This window comes from Camelus dromedarius, chromosome 27 (assembly GCF_036321535.1).
Source record: "Camelus dromedarius isolate mCamDro1 chromosome 27, mCamDro1.pat, whole genome shotgun sequence".
NCBI lineage: Eukaryota > Metazoa > Chordata > Mammalia > Artiodactyla > Camelidae > Camelus > Camelus dromedarius.
The window spans coordinates 553,278-566,850 of NC_087462.1; the positions used below are offsets into that span (position 1 = coordinate 553,278).

At 56.9% G+C, this 13,573-nt stretch overlaps 1 protein-coding gene across 1 annotated transcript; it reads left to right on the top strand.

Moving 5' to 3' along the window:
* Positions 1-5,107: 5,107 nt before the first annotated feature.
* On the top strand, positions 5,108-12,948 carry CNN2 (calponin 2). Its single transcript, XM_010997805.3, has 7 exons — positions 5,108-5,260; positions 9,081-9,202; positions 9,626-9,692; positions 9,795-9,932; positions 11,014-11,130; positions 11,282-11,428; positions 12,006-12,948. Exons 1-7 carry the CDS (start codon positions 5,198-5,200, stop codon positions 12,279-12,281), a joined length of 930 nt encoding a protein of 309 aa, XP_010996107.1. The 5' UTR covers positions 5,108-5,197; the 3' UTR covers positions 12,282-12,948.
* The last annotated feature ends 625 nt before the right edge of the window (positions 12,949-13,573 follow it).

Sequence of the window (13,573 nt, forward strand, 5' to 3'; positions counted from 1 at the left end):
CATTCAGTAATAGGACGCAGCGTTCATTGAGCACCTACTGTATGCCAGGTACTGCCACCCTATGCTTCAAAGCAAGGCCCAGTAGGCTGCATCAGCATAGCAGGGCAGGAGGAGGGGGAGCCGGGAGGCACGGGAGAGGATGCTGGGGCATCCATCCTGGGAAAGGACACCGCAGCAGGCGGTCTTGGGGAATGGCTGACAACGCCCCAGGGCCTGTGCCGGGTGTTGGGAACACAGTGTGGCCACTGCAGGCCCATCTGTGCTCTCACAGAGCTCAGGGACCAGCAGGAGACAGGCAGGCACCAGGTAGATGTCTCGTCTGGTTCCCGATGGTAAGCATCCCACCGTGAAGGGCACAGTCAGGGCCTCTGGAAAAGATCGTGGCACTGGGGGCCAGGCAGGGCGTCTGTCTGCATTGCACTGGGTAGTCAGGGAAGGAGGAGACTTCAGCTGTGACCTGGAGAGACCCTTCCAGACCTACCTGCTGGGGTTCATAATCCTGGGAACCCCACTCCCTGGAGGTGGATGGGCCTATCCCAACCAAAAGGCCAAAGCCATTCTCTTCCTGCTACATAGAGAGTGTCCTGCATGGGTCCTACGTACAGTAGGTGCTAAATCCATGCGCACTGAACGTTATTAGGGATCACCCGTAGATCACTTGTTAGTGGCAAAGGGAAAACACAAAATCATCTTTCCCAATGGACAAGGTAGGCGATGTCCCCATGACCTGAAGAGTAAACCCAGCCTTGCCGTGGGGGAAGCTGTGGGTCTCTGATACGTCCACTGAGGTCCAGGGTGCTAGCCACATGCAGCTCCTGAGCTCTGGAAGTGTGGCCAGTGCAGCTGAGGAGTGGAATTTTAAAACTTATTTTTACTGATGTAATTTACGTTGAAATAGGCTTGTGTGTGGAGCAGCTGCTGTACTGGGCAGCTCGGGCTAGAGCTCGCTTCCACGCAAGGGAGACACATGGCCCAAGAGAGCAAGTGAAAGTCATCGTCATAAAAAAAGGAAGGTGGTAGGGGACAGTTCTAACTCTAAACCAAAGACACTGAGAAGGACCAGACCCCAGGCCCACCCTTCTGGGAACTGTCTGGGAACTTAGAAGACAGGTTGGGTTTCTGGCGTTCATGTTACCTGTCTGGCACGTGTGGGTGGTGGTGGAGTGGGGAGAAAATGCTGGAAAGACTGAACAAGCCAGGTGGAAATTGTAGGCAGAGGGCACCACCAGGGCAAAGGCCCAGATGCGGGACTGAGGCTGGTAATTTGGAGGCAGAGCAAGGAGGAGGCCCACGTGTCCGGAGCAGAGCAAAAAAGGACAGCATGGGGCCTAGAGGGTACCTCTGTTGAAGGGGCAGTGGGGAGCCATGGCAGATTGTGAGCAATGGAGGGTCCTCACCTGTGTTAACAGGCTTGAGATTTTTGTCCTTACTGTTAACTGTTTTGCAGTTGCTGCATCCTGAGACCCACAGGACCCTTGGGGTCCCACTCAGAGACCTGACACTGCAGGGACAGTAGGGACTACCCAGAAGGTGGCTGCTGGGAAGGGGCCCAGGGCCCTTCCCGCGCCTGCAGCCCCTGTGCCCAGACCCCCAGACCCCATGCCCTCAACCCAAGGCTGAGGCTCCAGGGTTTCCTGCCACCCAGGTCCTCCCGCCGCGGCCCCCATCCCTCCAGCATCGTGGAGCTCCCGTCCCATGGCCCCTGCAGGCCCAGGGGTCAGTCCTGGAGAAAGAGGTGCGTCGAGGGCAGAGGGCAGCTGCAGAGACACCAGACCTCCCTGCCGGCTTCCGCGGAGGAGCCCAGATTCCTAAGATTTGGACACCTTTTGACTCACCGCGCCCTGTGCCCTGTGCCCTGTGCCGGCCCTTTCAGTGCTGCAGGGGGATTGGAGCCCAGGCCCAGGCCTTCGGATTATACAGAAACACAGAGCTCTTGTAAGTCTTAGGTCCTGGGGGAAGTTTCTCCAATTTTAACATTCCAAGCCTTTGGAACCCCAGGATTTCAAAATTCTGGAATGTCTCATCTGCATCTCTTGAGTTCCAGAAGGCCAAGAGTCTAGACCCTGGGTCAATAGACTATTTTCTTTTTTTTTTTCTTGTTATGGTTAGTATCCACTTTTTTTTTTTTAAGGAGTCATTTTGTTTATTTTAATTTTTTGGTGGGGGGAGGTAATTAGGTTTACTTACTTATTATTAAAGCTTATTACTATAATTTTTTTTAACGGAGGTGCTGGGGAATTGAGCCCAGGACCTCCTGCATGCTACGTTATGTGCACACTCTGCCACTGAGCTACACCCTCCCCTCTCCTAGACTAGTTTCTATACAAGGCCACAGAGCTAATATTTTCAGTTTTGCAGCCCAGAGACCACTCAACTTGTACACGGATGGCCAGGTGCCAATAAAACAAACATGGAACTTTGAATATTATATGATTTCCATGTGTTGTGGAATAGTATTAAACCCACTGAAAAATGTAAAAACCATTCTTAGCTCAGGGGCCAAACTGGTTAAAAAAAAAAAGTGTCTGAATTTGGCCCACAGTCTAGGACAGAGCTAGCCAATAGAAAAATAAGACAAACCAAGCACATAATTTAAAATTTTAGGCCATGTTAGAGAATTGTTTTGATAATATATTTCACTTACCTCGACATCTCAGAAGTCTGATCACTGCAACACATCACTGATGTGAAAATGATGTACGAAGTGTTCCACACCTGTTTCTGTGCCAAGTCTTTGAAATCTGGCTTTTCCAACTCAGGGCACGTCTCAGTGCCAACACTGACGTTTCCCCAGAGAGACTCTTCTATCTGTAGGTGGATTGCCTACAGCGGACACTGAAAAGGAAAATGCACACACACCCAAGTTGTTTCAGACATACTTGGACACTTGCCAAAATCTGGATCCAGTGTTGGTTTGTAATTTTAAATCAGAATTAATTAAAACCAAGTAAATGGAAGCCTTCCCTTCCTTGGCCTCGCCAGCCACCTTCCAGGATGCAGCAGCCCCGTTCCCGATAGGAAGGTCCTTGGTGGGACATTACCGTCATCTTGGTCCCATTGGTCAGCACGGGTCTGAATGTCAAGATTCAAGTCACCCAGCACTTACGTGGCGCTTGCATCTGGGCTCCTGGTGACTATCAACACCTGGAAGCTAAGCCCATTTCACAAGTGGGACACTGAGGCTTGGCTGCGTTGAGGGGCATGGCCAGTTCACCAGTGGGAAGGTGGGCAGGTGATTCTAAGGTCTGGAAACATCTGGGCTCCATCTTCTGTAGTTTAGCTCATGTCCAGCCCTGTGGAGCCCCCCATGCAGTCCTTCCTGCTCCCTGTCCTCCCAACCCTCCCAACACCCAGACATCGGCCAGCCACTGCCCTCAAGTGCCTGCCTGGGTGGGCACTGGCAGGTGTCATGTGCCACTTCTCTGTCGCAAAGGCCCCCAGGTCAGGATGGTGTCCTGAGACCTGCTGGTGGCCCCACTGGATGAGACGTGCTGCCCACAACCTCTGACCACTGCTGGCTGGAGCCGGGAGGCTGGGGGAAACTGGACTGAGCCTCCTTTCCAATGCCCTACTGCTGTTCTCCACAGTGCCCCGGGTCCCACCCATCCCCATGCCTCAGCAGGGCTTGCAAGGGGACCACCCAAACCACCCCCTGCAGCTGCTCCTGCACTCACGGCTCCCCACCTAGATACTGACACACCACGCCATTCCCACACTTACTGTTGACCCTCTGCTTGTTCACTGGGCCCCATTTCACACAGGATGAAACAGATCCAGAAAGGAAGGGACTCACCCAAGACCACCTGGCTAGGATTTGAACCCTGAAGAAAGGAGCCCTCAAAGGGTTGGAATGGAAGAATGACAGGTGGGGAAAGAATAAATAGACATCCAGGAGTGGGGTGCCAGGGCAGAGTGCTCCCAGGGAAGGGCAGGGTGAGTCATCTCTAAGCCCTCATAGAGCCCAACCAGCCATTTGTCAAATGTGTCAAACTCCTACTCATGCTTCAAAACCCCACCTCACACATCCCTTCTTACATGTAGCTTTTCTTGACCCCTCCTGTGGAGCATCCACTCCCTCCCCAGGTTCCTCCATACCAGATCCCTCTTTCTGTCCTCTGCCTGCTCACATCAGGTGGGGGGTGTCTGTACCTGGCTCTGTTCTTCCCAGGGATGAGCAGGCCAGAGCCAAGGTCTCCTGGGAGCCAGTATTGCCATGCAGAGGCCATACCAGGGAGCTTTTGATGAATAGGTGTGTGAATGAATGAGTTACTGAAGAAGTGAATTGATTTATTCCTTTATTAATTTATTGATTTATCTGTTCAAGCAGGTAGCACCTACTGAATGCCTGGCCTGGCTCCCTTGGCAGCCTCAGACCTACCCCAAGGCATCTCCTGACTTAAACTCTCTGCTGTTCACCAACCCCCCCCCCCTCAATTTCCCATCATCCCTCAGCCCAGAATTGAAGGACCCTTCTCATCCCCTCTTCCCCAAAGTATCTAATTGATTGCTACCGGCTTTCAACCGCTGCCCCTCCAGGTCTTTGCGCTTTTTCTTCTGGCAAGAACACTAATCCCTTTTGGGCTGACAAACTCCTGCGCATCCACCAAAGCCCCAGCACCAACGGCCCCCTCCTCTGAGGAGCCCGCCCTAGTTCCCTTGTTTACCACCCAGCTGTGGGAGTTCCCAGAAGGGGACCTAGACTGGGAGGCACCTCTAAGTGGCAGAGGAGGGGGCCTCATTGGTGTCCCAAAGGAATTAGGGTCCCACTCAGCCATTCCTCCTCTCTGGTCATCCTGCAAAAGGGTAAAGTGGGACCCAGAGAGGGTGATACAGCCGCTTAGGGGCTCCCAGCAGGGAGAGGGCAGGAGTGCCAGGTATCAGTGGTGCAGGCCCCATCCCTCCTTGCCTCAGTTCCCCGCGGGTTCAGAGGGGGCGAGGGGCCCTCCGGGCCCCTGGTGTTGGGATGCTGCGCCAGGGCGGGGGTCGGAGCGGTTGGGGGGCTCAGGAAGCCGGCGGCCGCTGGAATCCGGCGCGTCGCGGCCTTATAAGGACATGTGCGCTGGGCGCCAATCAGCGGCGGGGGCGGGGCGCCCGGCCCGCGCGTCCACCGCCGGCGCGCCCGTCCGCCCCGTCCCGTCCCGTCCCGCCCCGTCCCGTCCCGTCCCGTCCCGTCCCGCGCCCGCCGCGCCCGCCAGGCATGAGCTCCACGCAGTTCAATAAGGGACCCTCGTACGGGCTCTCGGCCGAGGTCAAGAACCGGGTGAGTGAGGGGCGCGCCCCGCCCCGCCAGCCCAAGTCGTCGGACCCTCCACTTCTGCAGGGCGGGCGCCCCGCCAGGCTCCCCACCAACTGGGGCGGCCCTCCGCCTCCCTAATATCTGGGGGGTGCCTCCCGAGGCTCCCTCAACCCTGGGGGAGCGGTGATGTCTGTGCTCTGGCATAGCCTAACATCTAGGAGTGGTTGAGTCTAACCCCTTCCACAAGCCCTGCTCCCCCAACCCCACCTCGTCTGAAGCCCCCCAGCCCTGGGCCCCTCAGCGCTGCAAGGCCTGAGAATGCCCTGAGGGTCTTAGGAGACCCCAGCAGCCCCTCTCCTCATCACCCTACCCCACTTCTGCTTTTGGGGCCACTTAAGTTTCAGGAAGGGTAGGGGCCGACCGCTGGGTTTTGAGAAGCCTGTGCCCTCCCCCCACCCCCGGAATTTCCCGACCTCTTATACCTGGGAGGTGGGGCACCAAGGGGGAAGTTGGAGTTGAGGGGCCATGGCCCCGCTGTTCCTTCTACATTCTCTTTCTCCCCAGCTGACAAACTTAAAGGGATAGCAAAAGGGCCCACAGGACCTGTGGGGTCCCCTGAACGTGACCCTGGGAAGTGGGTTTTGTAACTTGCAAACTCAGGGTGGGGCTGTGGAGACACCTCTTAAGAAAACACTTGTGGTTCAGGCTCAGAGAGAGCCAGGCATTTCTGGAGGGTCACACAGCAGGGTCGGCCCATCTAGGGATAGAGGAGCAGGGGGTGATCCCAGACCCAGGGGGAGGTCCTAGGCTTGACAGATAAGGGCCATCCAGCTGGAGGAGGTCTGTCACCCCTGTCCACCCCACACACACTTCCACAAGGCTCCTGGGAATGTGGTCCCACAGTGACAGCCTCTGGGAGCCTGCCTGGGCACCAGCGGGGATGAAGCCCTGCCGGCCCCCAGGCCACTGCCCCATTGGCACGCCGGGACCACAGACAGGAGGGTCTCTGCATCACCTCTGGGAGCTCCGAGGAGCCTCCCTCCAGCTGTTCTGGGGAGCCAGGGGAGCCGAGGGACCGCACGGGTCTGCCAGGGGACAGAGCCAGCTGGGGGGGGGGGATGCTTTTATGTGCCCTACCCAGGACCAAGATGGTTTAAGACCCCTGGTCTGCACACAGGGCTCAGAGACGCCTTTCAGACTGCCCAGAACCATACAGCTTGCCAGTGGCAGAGTCAGGACTCGAACCCAGACCTGCCACAGGCAGTGCCTTACGGCCCTGGATCCTCCAGGGCAGCGCCGGCTTCTCCCCTGAGGCAGCAGGAAGTGGGTGAGGGCGCAGCCCCAGCAGGGGTGGGAGCAGCTTCCTGAGAGGCAGTAGGGATGGGGGCAGGTTGATACCTGCTCTGTCAGGGAGGAGGTCAGTCAGAAGGCTTCCTGTGACCAACTCTCAGTTTGCAGGTCTGGAGGTTGGGCGGGGCCCCCACCAGCTTGCCAGGGTCACTCAGAGGCCAATTCCACACCAGAACTGGAAGCCAGGTTCCTGTGGCTTCCAGCCCACGCGCCACCCACTTTCCCAGCTGCTTGAGTGGGGAGACCCGGCGCCCCCTCTGCCCAGCCTGTGCCTCACTTCCCACTCCTGCCACCTGGCTGGATGGCACAGAGGCAGGCTGATGTCCAGTGTGTCCCTCTTGAGCTCTCTGGCGGGCTGGGGGGGTCCGGCCGCCGGGAACAGCTGGTCCTGATTTAGCAGGGAGGCAGCGGCTGCATTCCTGGCAGTTTGCGGTGGGGAGGAATGCGCTGAAGGCCGACTGGGCAGCAGGGGAGGAAGGCAGCCCCTGTGGGGCGGGGCGGCCAGGCGCCTCTGCCCCGGGACCCTGCTCCCCCAACCTCCCCTGACCCCCCGAGAGCCGTCAGGGACGGGCCCCAGCTGGGCAGGCAGGCCAGGCCTCCAGACCAGCTTTTGTGCTTCGAGCTCAGCTCTCAAGATGACCCTGCAAGCTTCGTTTGGGCGGGGCTGCTCGCCAGGGGTGGGGGTGTGGGAACCAGAGACCAAGGCCTGAGGGAGGGGGTGGGCCTGGCGGATCGGGTTAGCAGGCCAGCCTCCCCGCCTTTGTCTGTCTTGCTCTCTGGGCAGCTCGGCACTGATCTGGTGTGTGGAGGTTTCTAGGCAGGAAGCTGGAATCAGGGCCCCAGGTCTGGTGAGCCTTATGAAAATGATTTAGACATAGATGGGGAAACTGAGGCACGGGGTGAAAACTGTCCATGATCATCAGGGAGTTGGGGGCAGAGCTGGGAAGAAGACTTGGGTTTGCAAGGGCCACTGGGGTCCCAGTCCCCTGGGGGCTGTGGAGGAGAGGAAGGGAGAGGGGTGGGGTCGGCGTGAGTAAACTTGACCAGGGGTCTGGGACAGAAAGCCCACCCGCCTGGGCAGCCAGATCCTCAGTTTCCTACCACCCCTCCAAGGAGCCGCCCTTTGCTGCCTACACACCATCCTGGGTCTCCCTGGGGGCTGTGAGATGCTGCCTTGGGGAACAGGAAGTGTTGAGTCTGTGAGCAGCAGTGTGTGCTGATCCGGGACCACGAGCATCTTTATCCAGGGACAGCCTGAGCTGAACGCACAATCTGTAGGCCTGTAAGTAGGGATGGACCGTAAGCAAGGAGATAGATCAGCTCGTAGAAGGTGGAGGAAGGTTAGACGGAGACAAAGAAGGGTGGGGCGGGACCGGGAGTGGGATGAGGAGGGCCTTCACAGCCAGGTTGGGATGAGGAGGGCCTTCACAGCCAGGTGGTCAGGGAAGTCCTCTCCAAGGAGGTAACCTTCAAGCTACAAATGGATCGAAGGAAGGGACCCAGCTATGCAAACGTCTGAGTCTACAGTGACAGCATGTGCAAATGCCCTGTGGCAGTAACTGGTATGGCCAGTTCAAGGAGCAGAGAAAGGTTTGGTGTTTCCTTAGTAAGTTAAACATAGAATGACCACTTGGCTCAGCAATCCTACTCCCAGGTATAGACCCAAAAGAATTGGAAACAGGTGATCAAACAAAACTTGTAAATGGATGTTCACAGCAGCGTGATTCACAACAGCCAAAAGGTGGAACCAACCAAAATACCCATCACTGGGTGAAGGGATAAACACAGTGTGTCCCTCCACACACAAAACATCACTCGGCCGTGAACAGGAGAGACGTACTGACACTCGCTCCCACGTGGACGGACCCTGAGAGCACGATGCTCAGTGCAAGAAGCAGACACAGAAGGACACACAGTGTGTGACTCCGTGGATGTGAAACGTCCAGAACAAGCCAGTCCACAGACACAGTGGATTCCTGGTTGTCAGGGGCTGGGGAGGAGGAGCAGTGGGAGGTGACAGCTAATGGGGATGGGCTTCCTTTTGGATTGACAGAATGTTCTGGAACTAGAGGTGATGGTTGCACAACACTGTGAATGTACTAAATGCCATTGAATTATGAACCTTGAAGTGGTGCGTGTTGTGTATATCTTACCACAGTTTAAAGACCAGAACAGAGAAGGGCCGGTGTCTCTAGTGCCTGGAGATTAGGGAGATGGCGGAAGGGGAGTGCAAATCCTTTACGGTTCGTGTTGGCTGCTGTGTGGGGTTTGGCACCACTGGAACTGGATTATCCCCGATGTTGATCAGTGGGACATATGGAGCGGTTTATCTGTGCTGATGGGAAAGGGGAGTTGTGTGCTCGGGTGGTATGGGGACCTCCAGGCCCCACTGTCTCTTCTTCCCCTGGAGCCATGGGCACCACCCCATCTGAAGCTTCATGAGGCTACAGCTGGGTGTGTGTTTACTCCAACCCTGTGCCCTCTGCCCCTCCAGCTCCTGTCCAAGTATGACCCTCAGAAGGAGGCGGAACTCCGCAGCTGGATTGAGGGACTCACCGGCCTCTCCATAGGCCCCGACTTCCAAAAGGGGTTGAAGGACGGACTTATCTTATGCACGTGAGTGCGTGTGTCTGCATGTGCTCATCACCCTGACTGCTGTGCACAGTGAGGTCATGCTCCACGTGCTGTGTGACACCTTCTTGCTTTTCCTTCAAGAGTCTCCGGTCTTTCTCACCCTTCCTTTTTCTTGTGTTACTGCTTTTTCCAGGATCACTAATGGGGAGCATCCTTACCCCTGTCCTTTCTCAAGAGAGCCTCTAACATGACTGGAGGCCTTTCTCTGCTGCATCCTGGGTGGTTGTCACTCTTTGGCATCTTTGTTTCTTTGGTGGTGAAGACTAGATTGCAGCGGGGGGAAACTGAGGCCCAGAGAGAGGCAGTGAGATTGGCCAGGAAGGCATGAATTAGTCTCTTGGGTCTCTGTGGTTCCCCAACCCTGATGGAAGTTCCCGTGTCCCCCCACCCACGTGTCCCCCACAGACTCATGAATAAGCTGCAACCAGGCTCAGTCCCCAAGATCAACCGCTCCATGCAGAACTGGCACCAGGTGAGGGACTGGCGGGTGGAGCAAGGACAGGGCTGGGGGGCCCCACCTGACGGGTGGGCAGACTGAGGCCCCTCACCGCCCTCTTCTCCTGCCTCCTCCCAGCTAGAAAACCTCTCCAACTTCATCAAGGCCATGGTCAGCTACGGCATGAACCCCGTGGATCTGTTCGAGGCCAACGACCTGTTTGAGAGTGGCAACCTGACACAGGTGCAGGTGTCTCTTCTTGCCCTGGCTGGGAAGGTGAGGCCCAGAGAGGGGTAGCCACCTGCCCAAAGTCACACAGCAAGCCAGGCGGAGATCCACAGATGCTCTTAATTCCTTACTTTGGAAAGATTTTTGGGCACCCACAAGGCACCAGACACTTTGGATTCGAGGGTGACTAAGGTAGACACAGTCCACCCCTTTCTGGGCAGGTCATGAACAAAATTTTTTTTTTTTTGGTGGGGGGAGGTGATTAGGTTTATTTATTTATTTAATGGAAATAACTGGGGATTGAACCCAGGACCTCGTGCATGCTAAGCGTGCGCTCTACCGCTGAGCTATTCCCTCCCCCTACAATTTTTTTTTTTTAAAAAAACCCTCATATGTTAGAGCATTTTTAGGTTCACAACAAAACCGACTGGAAGGTCCAGAGACTTCCCAGCTGCCCCCACCCCCGCCCCGCTCAGGCATGGCCTCCCCACCTTGGTTACAGTCCATGAGCCTCCTTGGACACCTCATTATTTCCCAGAGTCCACATGACAGTTTGGGCTTCAAATAACTATTTTTACAGATTATACATTATGAGAAGCAAGTGTTACGCTTGCACCAGGGTCTGGTGACCCTGAAAGCTAGACCAGGGTGGGTTAGAGCAGTGCTTCAGGAGGAGGGAACTGCCAGTTCTGCCACGGGCTTGAGGAGGAGGTTTGCACATCAGGGAACTGGGTTCCAAATAGTGTTTCTGGGAACCTCTGGTAGCTGCCCCGTGGGCGGTGGAGACACAGAGACCGGGGAGGAGCCAGGGCAGGCCTCCGGCGAGACGGTGCCCGAGGCCAGGACGGGTGGCCAGGGAAGGGCAGAAGAAAGGTAAGAGACACGGGCCGGCGAGGACGACCCCAAATTCTTAGCCTGAGCAATTGGAAGGCTGGGGCTGCTATGGCCGTGGGAGGGGAGGTGGGAGCCACAGGACCTGCTGAGTCTGAGGTGCCCAAAGGGTTGGGCGGCAGGTGCAGGGGGCAGGTTGCAGCCCAGCCCCTAGGCCTCCCCTGGGCTCATACACCATGCACCTGGCTTGAGGGACCGGGCTGCCCCACCCTGATACTCCTGTCCCCCTCCCCTGCAGGCTAAGACGAAGGGGCTGCAGAGTGGTGTGGACATTGGTGTCAAATACTCGGAGAAACAGGAACGGAACTTCGACGATGCCACCATGAAGGCGGGCCAGTGCGTCATCGGGCTGCAGGTAGGCGCTGGGCTGCTCCACCCCGGGGCCCCTGGTGGGCAGGCTTCTGGTGCGACCCAGGCCCCGTGCAGCCCGGCAGCCCCTCAAGCTCGGGGCAGGGTCTAGTGGCCTGGCGGGGACCATCTGACCTCTCCCACCTGCCTCCCTGCAGATGGGCACCAACAAATGTGCCAGCCAGTCGGGCATGACGGCTTACGGCACCAGGAGGCATCTGTACGACCCCAAGAACCATATCCTGCCACCCATGGACCACTCAACCATCAGCCTCCAGATGGGCACGAACAAGTGTGCCAGCCAGGTGGGCTGCGCCCAGTCCCGCCAGACCTCCACCTGCCTCCCCTCCTCGCCAGACTCCGATGGCTCATCCCTGTTGTGAAAAACCCCACTCTGGGTTTCCCTCCTACCCGCTGTGGCCTTGCCTGCTCTGTCTCTGCCTCAGCTTGCTGTGTGTCCCTGGGGATGTTACTACCCAGCTCCGTGCCTCAGGTTCCCTGAAAGTTTTGCCTGAAAGCCCATCCAACTCTGTTATGTTTAGATCCTGCGAGTGTCACTTTTCCTCCTGTGTATCACTGAGTATCACTGATGGTCTCCGGAAGACCTGAGCCCCAGCCTGAGCAGCTTCCTAGCTGGCAGGGACAGCTGGGCCCAAACACTGTGGTCCTTAGGGAGGGGGGTCACTGGTAATTGAGATCAACTCAGCACAGAGTCAGAAAAGAGAGGGTTCTGACCAGGGTTTGGGAGGGTCTGTAGTAGTCTGCACCGTGAATGCAAAGACGGGGAGGTGGGAAATGATGTGGGAATTTGGGGGAAGTTCTCCTTCGGGGCCTCTGTTTCCCCCTCTTCTTCCTTCCTTAATGCCTCTCCTCCCTCTCCAGGTGGGCATGACGGCTCCAGGGACCCGGCGGCACATCTATGACACCAAGCTGGGGACAGACAAATGTGACAATTCCTCCATGTCCCTGCAGATGGGCTACACACAGGGCGCCAACCAGAGCGGCCAGGTGTTCGGCCTGGGCCGACAGATATACGACCCCAAGTACTGCCCGCAAGGCCCAGCAGCCGATGGCGCTCCAGGGGCTGCCGGTGACTGCCCCAGCCCAGGGGAGGCCCCAGAGTACCCCTCCTACTACCAGGAGGAGGCAGGCTACTGAGGTGCCCAGGCGGGCTATCTCCCCACATCTGTTGCCCCATCTGGGTTTTCGGGTTTTTCTGTGTTTTTGTCTTGTTTTCCTACATGTCTGAGTGCTCCGGGCAGCAGTTTCCCAGCAGCCTTTGGGCCAGGCAGCTGCCGAGGGGAAGAAGAAACCCCGGCTCCGAGGGGTTCAGGCCCCAAATGGTTTCCGGTTGCTTCTTCCCCTCTTCTTTTTTCTCTGCTGATCAGTTTGTGGTTTCTGTACCCACAAAAGTTTCAGGCGGTTTTGAAAGTACTTTTTTTTTTTTTCAGGGGAACAGTGTGGGGGATGGTGGAGGGTGCTGAAGGAAGTAGGTTCCCTAGGAGAAGGCCAGGCCACAGTCCCCAAATATTTTAAGCCTCATAAAGTACTGAATTTCCCTAGGGCCCTCAGGCCAGCAACGCTGGCCCTTCCCAGGGGCCTGTGGGGACACCGAGGCCCAGACAGGACAGTGAGCTCTGAAAGTTTGAGGCAAAGCCAGATGCCGCCCCAACTCGTCCTTACTCCCCTACCAAGTGCTGCACAGGTACCTCCACCCGGAGGCCCTCCTAGGGACCAGCCCCTGCCCAGGAGCCCTGGGACCAAGAAATAATGTGAAATACCGACTGTGGACCAAAGGAAATAAAGCCTCTTTTTAGGAAATGAAGGTGCTGGAGTCGGTGTCCAAGACAGCCTGGGGATGGGGCGGGCCGAGCTGGCCTCTGATCCCTTCCGGAGCCATGGGGGCCTGGGGGTGGAGTGAAAGGCAAACCTCTGTGGAGGTCCTCAGGACCGCCTCCCTGGGAGGGGTAGCAGCTGAGGCCCGGGGTACAGGAGAGTCTGGGATTTGGGGATTTGAGGATCAAGGCCTGGGGCAGAGGGGGAGAAGTTTGGAGCCTCGCCCCTATCCCCCAGCCCCACGTAGACAGCTGGGCTTCATCCAGCCTGGTATAGTCTCCACCTGGAGTGCCCTCCCTGGCAAACTCATCCTCAAAGCCCCAGCACCAAAACCACCTCCTTCCACGGAGCCCTTCCTACACCTCTCACCCTTCCCAGCGCCTTCAGACCTGTCGATCCACACACTTGTTTCAACTTCATCATGATCTTGTGAAATATACCCAATATTACAGAGGGAGAAACTGATCTGGAGGTCTTCTTCAAAATCAGGGTGACCATTATGACTCAACTCTAATCTTAGAATGTTGGCGGCCCCTCCCTCTTCTGCCGTCGCCTGGCCCACTGTAGGGTCCGAGGAATGTTTGTGGAACGAATGAATGAGTGAAAGAATGAAG